The sequence below is a fragment of the Oncorhynchus keta genome, chromosome 27 (genome assembly GCF_023373465.1).
Source record: "Oncorhynchus keta strain PuntledgeMale-10-30-2019 chromosome 27, Oket_V2, whole genome shotgun sequence".
Taxonomy (NCBI): Eukaryota; Metazoa; Chordata; class Actinopteri; order Salmoniformes; family Salmonidae; genus Oncorhynchus; species Oncorhynchus keta.
In genome coordinates, this window is record NC_068447.1 from 7,525,257 (window position 1) to 7,539,746 (window position 14,490).

At 47.8% G+C, this 14,490-nt stretch overlaps 1 protein-coding gene across 2 annotated transcripts in view; it reads left to right on the forward strand.

The window, feature by feature from the left end:
* The window catches only part of LOC118380973 (S-adenosylhomocysteine hydrolase-like protein 1), a 65,807-nt gene that overhangs the window by 30,860 nt on the left and 20,457 nt on the right, over positions 1-14,490 (forward strand). For both annotated transcript variants that reach the window (XM_052481457.1, XM_052481456.1), the window contains exon 4: positions 13,498-13,598. In XM_052481457.1, coding sequence (XP_052337417.1) covers positions 13,498-13,598 — 101 coding nt within the window. The remainder of the gene's footprint in view (positions 1-13,497; positions 13,599-14,490) is intronic.

Sequence of the window (14,490 nt, forward strand, 5' to 3'; positions counted from 1 at the left end):
TTGACTTAATGCTGTGCTGGCGTTGTTTGACTTAATGATTTGCTGCCGTTGTTTGACTTAATGATTTGCTGCCGTTGTTTGACTTAATGCTATGCTGCCGTTGTTTGACTTAATGATGTGCTGCCGTTGTTTGACTTAATGATGTGCTGCCGTTGTTTGACTTAATGATTTGCTGCCGTTGTTTGACTTAATGATGTGCTGCCGTTGTTTGACTTAATGATGTGCTGCCGTTGTTTGACTTAATGATGTGCTGCCGTTGTTTGACTTAATGATGTGCTGCCGTTGTTTGTCTTAATGATGTGCTGCCGTTGTTTGACTTAATGATGTGCTGCCGTTGTTTGACTTAATGATGTGCTGCCGTTGTTTGACTTAATGATGTACTGGCGTTGTTTGACTTAATGATGTACTGCCGTTGTTTGACTTAATGATGTACTGGCGTTGTTTGACTTAATGATGTGCTGCCGTTGTTTGTCTTAATGATGTACTGGCGTTGTTTGACTTAATGATGTTCTGCCGTTGTTTGACTTAATGATGTACTGCCGTTGTTTGACTTAATGATGTACTGGCGTTGTTTGACTTAATGATGTGCTGCCGTTGTTTGTCTTAATGATGTACTGGCGTTGTTTGACTTAATGATGTGCTGCCGTTGTTTGACTTAATGCTGTGCTGGCGTTGTTTGACTTAATGATGTGCTGCCGTTGTTTGACTTAATGATGTGCTGCCGTTGTTTGACTTAATGATGTGCTGCCGTTGTTTGACGTAATGATGTGCTGCCTTTGTTTGACGTAATGATGTGCTGCCGTTGTTTGACTTAATGATGTACTGGCGTTGTTTGACTTAATGATGTACTGCCGTTGTTTGACTTAATTACATTTACATTTAAGTCATTTAGCAGACGCTCTTATCCAGAGCGACTTACAAATTGGTGCATACACCTTATGACCACCAGTGGAACAGCCACTTGCATCTAAATCTTGTTGGGGGGAGAGAAGGATTACTTACCCTTACTTACCCTATCCTAGGTATTCCTTGAAGAGGTGGGGTTTCAGGTGTCTCCGGAAGGTGGTGATTGACTCCGCTGTCCTGGCGTCGTGAGGGAGTTTGTTCCACCATTGGGGGCCAGAGCAGCGAACAGTTTTGACTGGGCTGAGCGGGAACTGTACTTCCTCAGTGGTAGGGAGGCGAGCAGGCCAGAGGTGGATGAACGCAGTGCCCTTGTTTGGGTGTAGGGCCTGATCAGAGCCTGGAGGTACTGAGGTGCCGTTCCCCTCACAGCTCCGTAGGCGAGCACCATGGTCTTGTAGCGGATGCGAGCTTCAACTGGAAGCCAGTGGAGAGAGCGGAGGAGCGGGGTGACGTGAGAGAACTTGGGAAGGTTGAACACCAGACGGGCTGCGGCGTTCTGGATGAGTTGTAGGGGTTTAATGGCACAGGCAGGGAGCCCAGCCAACAGCGAGTTGCAGTAATCAAGACGGGAGATGACAAGTGCCTGGATTAGGACCTGCGCCGCTTCCTGTGTGAGGCAGGGTCGTACTCTGCGGATGTTGTAGAGCATGAACCTACAGGAACGGGACACCGCCTTGATGTTAGTTGAGAACGTCAGGGTGTTGTCCAGGATCACGCCAAGGTTCTTAGCGCTCTGGGAGGAGGACACAATGGAGTTGTCAACCGTGATGGCGAGATCATGGAACGGGCAGTCCTTCCCGGGAGGAAGAGGAGCTCCGTCTTGCTGAGGTTCAGCTTGAGGTGGTGATCCGTCATCCACACTGATATGTCTGCCAGACATGCAGAGATGCGATTCGCCACCTGGTCATCAGAAGGGGAAAGGAGAAGATTAATTGTGTGTCGTCTGCATAGCAATGATAGGAGAGACCATGTGAGGTTATGACAGAGCCAAGTGACTTGGTGTATAGCGAGAATAAGAGAGGGCCTAGAACAGAGCCCTGGGGACACCAGTGGTGAGAGCGCGTGGTGAGGAGACAGATTCTCGCCACGCCACCTGGTAGGAGCGACCTGTCAGGTAGGACGCAATCCAAGCGTGGGCCGCGCCAGAGATGCCCAACTCGGAGAGGGTGGAGAGGAGGATCTGATGGTTCACAGTATCGAAGGCAGCCGATAGGTCTAGAAGGATGAGAGCAGAGGAGAGAGAGTTAGCTTTAGCAGTGCGGAGCGCCTCCGTGATACAGAGAAGAGCAGTCTCAGTTGAATGACTAGTCTTGAAACCTGACTGATTTGGATCAAGAAGGTCATTCTGAGAGAGATAGCGGTAGAGCTGGCCAAGGACGGCACGCTCAAGAGTTTTGGAGAGAAAAGAGAGAAGGGATACTGGTCTGTAGTTGTTGACATCGGAGGGATCGAGTGTAGGTTTTTTCAGAAGGGGTGCAACTCTCGCTCTCTTGAAGACGGGAGGGACGTAGCCAGCGGTCAGGGATGAGTTGATGAGCGAGGTGAGGTAAGGAGAAGGTCTCCGGAAATGGTCTGGAGAAGAGAGGAGGGGATAGGGTCAAGCGGGCAGGTTGTTGGGCGGCCGGCCGTCACAAGACGCGAGATTTCATCTGGAGAGAGGGAGAAAGAGGTCAGAGCATAGGGTAGGGCAGTGTGAGCAGAACCAGCGGTGTCGTTTGACTTAGCAAACGAGGATCGGATGTCATCGACCTTCTTTTCAAAATGGTTGACGAAGTCATCTGCAGAGAGGGAGGAGGGAGGGGGGATTCAGGAGGGAGGAGAAGGTGGCAAAGAGCTTCCTAGGGTTAGAGGCAGATGCTTGGAATTTAGAGTGGTAGAAAGTGGCTTTAGCAGCAGAGACAGAGGAGGAAAATGTAGAGAGGAGGAGTGAAAGGATGCCAGGTCCGCAGGGAGGCGGGTTTTCCTCCATTTCCGCTCGGCTGCCCGGAGCCCTGTTCTGTGAGCTCGCAATGAGTCGTCGAGCCACGGAGCGGGAGGGGAGGACCGAGCCGGCCTGGAGGATAGGGGACATAGGGAGTCAAAGGATGCAGTAAGGGAGGAGAGGAGGGTTGAGGAGGCAGAATCAGGAGATAGGTTGGAGAAAGTTTGAGCAGAGGGAAGAGAAGATAGGATGGAAGAGGAGAGAGTAGCGGGGAGAGAGAGCGAAGGTTGGGACGGCGCGATACCATCCGAGTAGGGGCAGTGTGGGAAGTGTTGGATGAGAGCGAGAGGGAAAAGGATACAAGGTAGTGGTCGGAGACTTGGAGGGGAGTTGCAATGAGGTTAGTGGAAGAACAGCATCTAGTAAAGATGAGGTCAAGCGTATTGCCTGCCTTGTGAGTAGGGGGGGAAGGTGAGAGGGTGAGGTCAAAAGAGGAGAGGAGTGGAAAGAAGGAGGCAGAGAGGAATGAGTCAAAGACAAACAACGGCAGTACATCATTACTTAATGATGTACTGGCGTTGTTTGACTTAATGATGTGCTGCCGTTGTTTGTCTTAATGATGTACTGGCGTTGTTTGACTTAATGATGTTCTGCCGTTGTTTGACTTAATGATGTACTGCCGTTGTTTGACTTAATGATGTACTGGCGTTGTTTGACTTAATGATGTGCTGCCGTTGTTTGTCTTAATGATGTACTGGCGTTGTTTGACTTAATGATGTGCTGCCGTTGTTTGACTTAATGCTGTGCTGGCGTTGTTTGACTTAATGCTGTGCTGGCGTTGTTTGACTTAATGATGTGCTGCCGTTGTTTGACTTAATGATGTGCTGCCGTTGTTTGACTTAATGATGTGCTGCCGTTGTTTGACGTAATGATGTGCTGCCGTTGTTTGACTTAATGATGTGCTGCCGTTGTTTGACTTAATGATGTGCTGCCGTTGTTTGACTTAATGATGTGCTGCCGTTGTTTGACTTAATGATGTACTGCCGTTGTTTGTCTTAATGATGTGCTGCCGTTGTTTGACTTAATGATGTGATGGCGTTGTTTGACTTAATGATGTGCTGCCGTTGTTTGACTTAATGATGTGCTGCCGTTGTTTGACTTAATGATGTACTGCCGTTGTTTGTCTTAATGATGTGCTGCCGTTGTTTGACTTAATGATGTGCTGCCGTTGTTTGACTTAATGATGTACTGCCGTTGTTTGTCTTAATGATGTGCTGGCATTGTTTGACTTAATGATGTGCTGGCGTTGTTTGACTTAATGATGTGCTGGCGTTGTTTGACTTAATGCTGTGCTGCCGTTGTTTGACTTAATGATGTGCTGCCGTTGTTTGACTTAATGATGTGCTGCCGTTGTTTGACTTAATGATGTGCTGCCGTTGTTTGACTTAATGATGTGCTGCCGTTGTTTGACTTAATGATGTGCTGCCGTTGTTTGACTTAATGATGTGCTGCCGTTGTTTGACTTAATGATGTGATGGCGTTGTTTGTCTTAATGATGTGCTGCCGTTGTTTGACTTAATGATGTGATGGCGTTGTTTGACTTAATGCTGTGATGGCGTTGTTTGACTTAATGCTGTGCTGCCGTTGTTTGACTTAATGATGTGCTGCCGTTGTTTGACTTAATGATTTGCTGCCGTTGTTTGACTTAATGATTTGCTGCCGTTGTTTGACTTAATGATTTGTTGCCGTTGTTTGACTTAATGATTTGCTATGGAAGTCATGGAAGTTCTACTAAGCTGACATTTGTAATTGTTTTAAGATGGTCATTTAGCCTTTTGATTCGGAATTTTAGGGACTCTGTAGGTATCAAAGAAATCTAGACAAAAAATAGACAGTATCTGGTTGTATAAACCGTAGTCCTCTGGTTTAATAGACAGTATCTCTCAGGCTGTGCAGATGATGAGGAAGTGCTCTGTAAGTGGTCCTAGAACTGCTGCCTGTGCCTTGACAGCTGCTGCTGGCATTTACCGTAAGCCTACTACAAGCATATGTAGAGGAGCATGTGGTTTTACATCAATTGTGACCGACCACCTGGGTTCGGTCTTATGTAGCAAAATTAGAAATTGTGTTTTTTACATAGGATAAAAGCAGATACACAAGGCTACATACAACATGGTATATCATATACTGCATTTGAGGAACAATGGGAAAGTAATTCTGCTAAGAAAGTTGATAAACTTGTAACTTCACTTTTGAGAAAATGGCCTTTGAAAGTTTTGGTACCTACTGAAGAGCTCTTCTTTGTCTACACCTGTTCAGCATCGTTCACACCCTCTTAAGCTTTAGCTCCACCAATCTCTTTAAGGGTTGATCCGAGCATTCTGTCCTAACCACAGCAGTCAAGCACCCAAGCTAACTGGCTAACAGTTCCCGCAGTGACATTTAAAAAAATGGACACTTGCATAGTGGAGTCCTTTATTAAGACATGTAGCTAGCTAGCTAAACAATGAACCATAATCACAACTCATGACGTTACTACCCAGCATTAGGCTATAACAAGCAAAGCAAATGGCTCTAAGATACGAATAATAAGATCATAAACGTAACGTTAGCTAGCGAGCCATCCAGCTAACGCTAGCTAGCTAGCTAACAGTACAATTTAACTTGAAATAAAAATACTTTGTCAAAATTAGAAATGTGTAATATTTACATTTAAGTCATTTAGCAGACGCTCTTATCCAGAGCGACTTACAAATTGGTGCATACACCTTATGACATCCAGTGGAACAGCCACTTACAATAGTGCATCTAAATCTTTTTAGGGGGGTGAGAAGGATTACTTACCCTATCCTAGGTATTCCTTGAAGAGGTGGGGTTTCAGGTGTCTCCGGAAGGTGGTGATTGACTCCGCTGTCCTGGCGTCGTGAGGAGTTTGTTCCACCATTGGGGGCCAGAGCAGCGAACAGTTTTGACTGGGCTGAGCGGGAACTGTACTTCCTCAGTGGTAGGGAGGCGAGCAGGCCAGAGGTGGATGAACGCAGTGCCCTTGTTTGGGTGTAGGGCCTGATCAGAGCCTGGAGGTACTGAGGTGCCGTTCCCCTCACAGCTCCGTAGGCAAGCACCATGGTCTTGTAGCGGATGCGAGCTTCAACTGGAAGCCAGTGGAGAGAGCGGAGGAGCGGGGTGACGTGAGAGAACTTGGGAAGGTTGAACACCAGACGGGCTGCGGCGTTCTGGATGAGTTGTAGGGGTTTAATGGCACAGGCAGGGAGCCCAGCCAACAGCGAGTTGCAGTAATCAAGACGGGAGATGACAAGTGCCTGGATTAGGACCTGCGCCGCTTCCTGTGTAAGGCAGGGTCGTACTCTGCGGATGTTGTAGAGCATGAACCTACAGGAACGGGCCACCGCCTTGATGTTAGTTGAGAACGACAGGGTGTTGTCCAGGATCACGCCAAGGTTCTTAGCGCTCTGGGAGGAGGACACAATGGAGTTGTCAACCGTGATGGCGAGATCATGGAACGGGCAATCCTTCCCCGGGAGGAAGAGGAGCTCCGTCTTGCTGAGGTTCAGCTTGAGGTGGTGATCCGTCATCCACACTGATATGTCTGCCAGACATGCAGAGATGCGATTCGCCACCTGGTCATCAGAAGGGGGAAAGGAGAAGATTAATTGTGTGTCGTCTGCATAGCAATGATAGGAGAGACCATGTGAGGTTATGACAGAGCCAAGTGACTTGGTGTATAGCGAGAATAAGAGAGGGCCTAGAACAGAGCCCTGGGGACACCAGTGGTGAGAGCGCGTGGTGAGGAGACAGATTCTCGCCACGCCACCTGGTAGGAGCGACCTGTCAGGTAGGACGCAATCCAAGCGTGGGCCGCGCCGGAGATGCCCAACTCGGAGAGGGTGGAGAGGAGGATCTGATGGTTCACAGTATCGAAGGCAGCCGATAGGTCTAGAAGGATGAGAGCAGAGGAGAGAGAGTTAGCTTTAGCACTGCGGAGCGCCTCCGTGATACAGAGAAGAGCAGTCTCAGTTGAATGACTAGTCTTGAAACCTGACTGATTTGGATCAAGAAGGTCATTCTGAGAGAGATAGCGGTAGAGCTGGCCAAGGACGGCACGCTCAAGAGTTTTGGAGAGAAAAGAGAGAAGGGATACTGGTCTGTAGTTGTTGACATCGGAGGGATCGAGTGTAGGTTTTTTCAGAAGGGGTGCAACTCTCGCTCTCTTGAAGACGGGAGGGACGTAGCCAGCGGTCAGGGATGAGTTGATGAGCGAGGTGAGGAAAGGGAGAAGGTCTCCGGAAATGGTCTGGAGAAGAGAGGAGGGGATAGGGTCAAGCGGGCAGGTTGTTGGTCGGCCGGCCGTCACAAGACGCGAGATTTCATCTGGAGAGAGAGGGGAGAAAGAGGTCAGAGCATAGGGTAGGGCAGTGTGAGCAGAACCAGCGGTGTCGTTTGACTTAGCAAACGAGGATCGGATGTCGTCGACCTTCTTTTCAAAATGGTTGACGAAGTCATCTGCAGAGAGGGAGGAGGGGGGGGGAGGATTCAGGAGGGAGGAGAAGGTGGCAAAGAGCTTCCTAGGGTTAGAGGCAGATGCTTGGAATTTAGAATGGTAGAAAGTGGATTTAGCAGCAGAGACAGAGGAGGAAAATGTAGAGAGGAGGGAGTGAAGGGATGCCAGGTCCGCAGGGAGGCGAGTTTTCCTCCATTTCCGCTCGGCTGCCCGGAGCCCTGTTCTGTGAGCTCTCAATGAGTCGTCGAGCCACGGAGCGGGAGGGGAGGACCGAGCCGGCCTGGAGGATAGGGGACATAGAGAGTCAAAGGATGCAGAAAGGGAGGAGAGGAGGGTTGAGGAGGCAGAATCAGGAGATAGGTTGGAGAAAGTTTGAGCAGAGGGAAGAGATGATAGGATGGAAGAGGAGAGAGTAGCGGGGGACAGAGAGCGAAGGTTGGGACGGCGCGATACCATCCGAGTAGGGGCAGTGTGGGAAGTGTTGGATGAGAGCGAGAGGGAAAAGGATACAAGGTAGTGGTCGGAGACTTGGAGGGGAGTTGCAATGAGGTTAGTAGAAGAGCAGCATCTAGTAAAGATGAGGTCAAGCGTATTGCCTGCCTTGTGAGTAGGGGGGGAAGGTGAGAGGGTCAGGTCAAAAGAGGAGAGGAGTGGAAAGAAGGAGGCAGAGAGGAATGAGTCAAAGGTAGACGTGGGGAGGTTAAAGTCGCCCAGAACTGTGAGAGGTGAGCCGTCCTCAGGAAAGGAGCTTATCAAGGCATCAAGCTCATTGATGAACTCTCCAAGGGAACCTGGAGGGCGATAAATGATAAGGATGTTAAGCTTGAAAGGGCTGGTAACTGTGACAGCATGGAATTCAAAGGAGGCGATAGACAGATGGGTAATGGGAGAAAGAGAGAAAGACCACTTGGGAGAGATGAGGATCCCGGTGCCACCACCCCGCTGACCAGAAGCTCTCGGGGTGTGCGAGAACACATGGGCGGACGAGGAGAGAGCAGTAGGAGTAGCAGTGTTATCTGTGGTGATCCATGTTTCCGTCAGTGCCAAGAAGTCGAGGGACTGGAGGGAGGCATAGGCTGAGATGAACTCTGCCTTGTTGGCCGCAGATCGGCAGTTCCAGAGGCTACCGGAGACCTGGAACTCCACGTGGGTCATACGCGCTGGGACCACCAGATTAGGGTGGCCGCTGCCACGCGGTGTGGAGCGTTTGTATGATCTGTGCAGAGAGGAGAGAACAGGGATAGACAGACACATAGTTGACAGGCTACAGACAGGCTACAGAAAAGGCTACGCTAATGCAAGGAGATTGGAACGACAAGTGGACTACACGTCTCGAATGTTCAGAAAGTTAAGCTTACATAGCAAGAATCTTATTGACTAAAATGATTAAAATGATACAGTACTGCTGAAGTAGGCTAGCTGGCAGTAGCTGCGTTGTTGACACTACACTAATCAAGTCGTTCCGTTGAGTGTAATAGTTTCTACAGTGCTACTATTCGGGGGCTAGCTGGCTAGCTAGCAGTGTTGTTTACGTTACGTTGCGTTAAAAGAACGACAATAGCTGGCTAGCTAACCTAGGAAATCGCTCTAGACTACACAATTATCTTTGAAACAAAGACGGCTATGTAACTAGCTACGATCAAACAAATCAAACCGTTGTACTGTAATGAAATGAAATGAAAATGTGATACTACCTGACCGGGTTGTTGAATTCGTTGTTGTTGAATTCGATTCAGTAACGTGTGTGTGGTGACGTTGGCTAGCTGTTAGCTGTTAGCTGTTGGCTAGCTAGCAGAGTCTCCTACGTTAAGGACGACAAATAGCTGGCTAGCGAACCTCAGTGAATTAAGATAATCACTCCAAGACTACACACTCTAAACTACACAATTATCTTGGAAACAAAGACAGCTGTGTAGCTAGCTAACACTAAACTAATCAAGTCGTTCAGTTGAGTGAATAGCACTACAGTGATGCTAATCTGTGGGCGTTAGCTAGCGTTGCTAGCTCCTGGGCGAATAGCAGTGAAGGCTACGTTAGGGCGACGAGATACGATAATTATGCAATTATCTCTGATACAAGGACGGCTATGTAGCTAGCTAAGAAGAATTGCTAAGATTAGACAAATCAAACCGTTGTACTATAATGAAATGTAATGAATGTAATGAAAAAGTTATACAACCTGCAGAGCGAAGTGCGAATGCGACCGCTCGCTCCAACCCGGAAGTGGTACATATCTGAAAATGTAGCTAGTTAGACTATCTTACCCGTCCGTATACATCATGTTTGTACACTTCTCCCTGTCATGGATGCCATGGGTAACGGATGTGAAACGGCAAGCTTAGTTAGCGGTGCTAGCTTAGTTAGCGGTGCTAGCTTAGTTAGCGGTGCTAGCTTAGTTAGCGGTGCGCGCTAAATAGCGTTTCAATCGGTGACGTCACTTGCTCTGAGACCTTGAAGTAGTGGTTCCCCTTGCTCCCCTTGCTTTTGTGGAGCGATGGGTAACGATGCTTCGGTGGGAGACTGTTGTTGATGTGTGCAGAGGGTCCCTGGTTCGCGCCCGGGTATGGGCGAGGGGACGGTCTAAAGTTATATTGTTACACATGGTTGCCCCTAACCAGCTCAAATAGACAGAAGCGTGCTATATGGCAGACCAAACCAAACTCATCTCTCGGCATGTCCAGCCCACTCATTATCTCAGCCAATCATAGCTAGCGGGAAGGTTGCTGGCTTTATCTGCGGCTAAACCAACTGGGCTCGTAATTTAACAATTTTTTTCGTATTTACAAATGGCATACAAGTTTCTTATTAAGGCACATGAAAGTTCACATGTTCCAGAAGGCATTTCTGCCCCAAAAATGTATTTTGATTTAAAAAAAATAAAAAGATTATGTTCAAATGGCTGTGAAGTGGTGACCCGCGACACACGCCGAGTTTCCTGAAACGTGTCACAATTGTGCTCCATCTGTCATTATCTTTTCCCCTGGCCTATTTTTCATATTTAATCCTGCTTCTCCTATCCTCATCTTAATACAAAACAAATTGTATTTGTCACATACGCCCGGATACAGAAAATGCTTACTTACATACTTAACAACAATGCAGTTTTAAGAAAATAAACACTAAAAAAGGAAGAGAAAATAATAAATAAAGAGCAGCAGTAAATAACAATAGCCCAAGCTATGTACAGGGTATTACGGTACAGAGTCAATGTGGAGGCTATATACAGGGTATTACGGTACAGAGTCAATGTGGAGGCTATATACAGGGTATTACGGTACAGAGTCAATTTGGAAGCTATATACAGGGTATTACGGTACAGAGTCAATGTGGAGGCTTTATACAGGGGGTACCGGTACAGAGTCAATGTGGAGACTATATACAGGGGGTACCGGTACAGAGTCAATGTGGAGGCTATATACAGGGGGTACCGGTACAGAGTCAATGTGGAGGCTATATACAGGGGGTACCGGTACAGAGTCAATGTGGAGGCTATATACAGGGGGTACCGGTACAGAGTCAATGTGGAGGCTATATACAGGGGGGTACCGGTACAGAGTCAATGTGGAGGCTATATACAGGGGGTACCGGTACAGAGTCAATGTGGAGAATATATACAGGGGGTACCGGTACAGAGTCAATGTGGAGAATATATACAGGGGTACCGTCAATGTGGAGACTATATACAGGGGGTACCGGTACAGAGTCAATGTGGAGACTATATACAGGGGTACCGGTACAGAGTCAATGTGGAGGCTATATACAGGGGGTACCGGTACAGAGTCAATGTGGAGGCTATATACAGGGGGTACCGGTACAGAGTCAATGTGGAGGCTATATACAGGGGGGTACCGGTACAGAGTCAATGTGGAGGCTATATACAGGGGTACCGGTACAGAGTCAATGTGGAGGCTATATACAGGGGTACCGGTACTGAGTCAATGTGGAGGCTATATACAGGGGGTACCGGTACAGAGTCAATGTGGAGGCTATATACAGGGGGTACCGGTACAGAGTCAATGTGGAGGCTATATACAGGGGGTACCGGTACAGAGTCAATGTGGAGGCTATATACAGGGGGTACCGGTACAGAGTCAATGTGGAGGTTATATACAGGGGGTACCGGTACAGAGTCAATGTGGAGGCTATATACAGGGGGTACCGGTACAGAGTCAATGTGGAGGTTATATACAGGGGGTACCGGTACAAAGTCAATGTGGAGGCTATATACAGGGGGTACCGGTACAGAGTCAATGTGGAGGCTATATACAGGGGGTATCGGTACAGTGTCAATGTGGAGGCTATATACAGGGGGTATCGGTACAGTGTCAATGTGGAGGCTATATACAGGGGGTACCAGTACCGAGTCAATGTGGAGACTATATACAGGGGGTTGAGGATCAGCGTGGCAGATGTGTTTTGTCCCAGGGTCCTTAGCTTAGTGATGAGCTCTGAGGGCACTATGGTGTTGAAGGCTGAGCTGTAGTCAATGAATAGCATTCTCACATCGGTGTTCCTTTTGTCCAGGTGTGAAAGGGCAATGTGGAGTGCAATAGAGATTGCATCATCTGTGGATCTGTTGGTGCGGTATGCAAATTGGAGTGGGTCTAGGGTTTCTGGGATAATGGTGTTGATGTGAGCCATGACAAGCCTTTCGAAGCATTTCATGGCTACAGACATGAGTGCTATGGGTCGGTAGTCATTTAGGCAGGTTATCTTAAGTGTTCTTAGGCACAGGAACTATGGTGGTCTGCTTGAAACATGTTGTGATTACAGACTCAGGTAGGGAGGTTGAAAATGTCAGTGAAGACGCTTGCCAGTTGGTCAGCGCATGCTCGCAGTACACGTCCTGGTAATCTGTTTGGCCCTGCGGCCTTGTGAATGCTGACCTGTTTAGAGGTCTTACTCACATCGGCCACGGAGAGCGTGATCACACAGTCATCCGGAACAACTGATGCTCTCATGCATGTTTCAGTGTTACTTGCCTCGAAGCGAGCAGAGAAGTTATTTAGCTTGTCTGGTAGGCTCATGTCGCTGGGCAGCTCTCGGCTGTGCTTCCCTTTGTAGTCTGTAGTAGTTTGCAAGCCTTGCCACATCCAACGAGCGTCGAAGCCGGTATAGTACGATTCAATCTTAGTCCTCTGTTGATGCTTTGCCTGTTTGATGGTTCGGCAGAGGGCATAGCGGGATTTCTTATAATCTTCTGGGTTCTTATATGCTTCCACTCCTTAAACCCGGCAGCTCTACCCTTTAGCTCGGTGTGAATGTTGCCTGTAATCTATGGCTTCTGGTTGGGATATGTACGTACGGTCACTGTGGGGAAGACGTCCTCAATGCACTTATTGATGAAGCCAGTGACTGATGTGGTGTACTTCTCAATGCCATCGGAAGAATCCCGGAACATATTCCAGTCCGTGCAAAACAGTCCTGTAGTTTAGCATCTGCTTGATCTGACCACTTTTTTATAGACCGAGTCACTGGTGCTTTCTGCTTAATTCTTTTGCTGGTAAGCAGGAATCAGGAGGATATAATTATGGTCAGATTTGCCAAATGAAGGGCAAGGGAGAGCTTTGTACGCTTCTCTGTTTGAGGAGTAAAGGTGGTCTAGAATTTTTTTCCCTCTGGTTGCACATTTAATATGCTGATAGAAATTAGGTAAAACTGATTTAAGTTTCCCTGCATTAAAGTCCCCGGCCACTAGGAGTGCTGCCTCTGGATGAGCGTTTTCCTGTTTGCTTATGGCGGTATACAGCTCATTTAGTTTCGGTTTTAGTGACAGCATCCGTCTGTGGTGGTATGTAGACAACTATGAAAAATTCAGAAGAAAACTATCTAGGTTGATAGTGTTGTCTACAGCTTATCATGAGATGCTCTACCTCAGGCGAGCAAAACCTCGAGACTTCCTTAGATATCGTGCACCAGCTGTTTACTCATATGCAACGGCCCCCGCCCCGTGTCTTACCAGAGTCTGCTGTTCTATCCTGTCGATAGAGTGTATAACCCGCCAGTTGTATGTTCGTAATGTCGTCGTTCATCCAAGACTTGGTGAAACATAAGATATTACCGTTTTAATCTCTCATTCACTGTTTTGCTCTCCCACATCCAAATCCTTAATGTCTCACCTCTATCCCACTCTCTGTATCCCCCCCCACAGATATGTCAGCCCTGATCTCCCTGAGGAAGAGAGCCCAGGCTGAGAAGCCTCTAGCTGGGGCAAAGATAGTGGGCTGCACCCACATCACAGCTCAGACTGCAGTAGGTTATCTTGCTTTCTCCTCCACCATACACCATCTTAGATCCATAGACCTACAGTATATGAGAAGCCTCTAACTGGGGCAAGGATAGTGTGCTGCACCCACATCACAGCTCAGACTGCAGTAGGTTATCTTGCTTTCTCCTCCACCATACACCATCTTAGATCCATAGACCTACAGTATATGAGAAGCCTCTAACTGGGGCAAAGATAGTGGGCTGCACCCACATCACAGCTCAGACTGCAGTAGGTTATCTTGCTTTCTCCTCCACCATACACCATCTTAGATCCATAGACCTACAGTATATGAGAAGCCTCTAATTGGGGCAAAGATAGTGGGCTGCACCCACATCACAGCTCAGACTGCAGTAGGTTATCTTGCTTTTCCTCCACCATACACCATCTTAGATCCATAGACCTACAGTATATGAGAAGCCTCTAATTGGGGCAAAGATAATGAGCTGCACCCACATCACAGCTCAGACTGCAGTAGGTTATCTTGCTTTTCCTCCACCATACACCATCTTAGATCCATAGACCTACAGTATATGAGAAGCCTCTAGAAAGATAGTGAGCTGCACCCACATCACAGCTCAGACTGGGGTTATCTTGTTTTCTCCTCCAAAGATAGACCTGTATATGCTGCAAAGATAGTGAGCTGCACCCACATCACAGCTCAGACTGCAGTAGGTTATCTTGTTTTCTTCCACCATACACCATCTTAGATCCATAGACCTACAGTATATGAGAAGCAACTAAAGATAGTGGGCTGTACCATCTTAGATCTTGTTTTCACCATACACCATCTTAGATCCATAGACACAGTATATGAGAAGCCTCTAATTGGGGCAAAGATAGTGAGCTGCACCCACATCACAGCTCAGACTGCAGTAG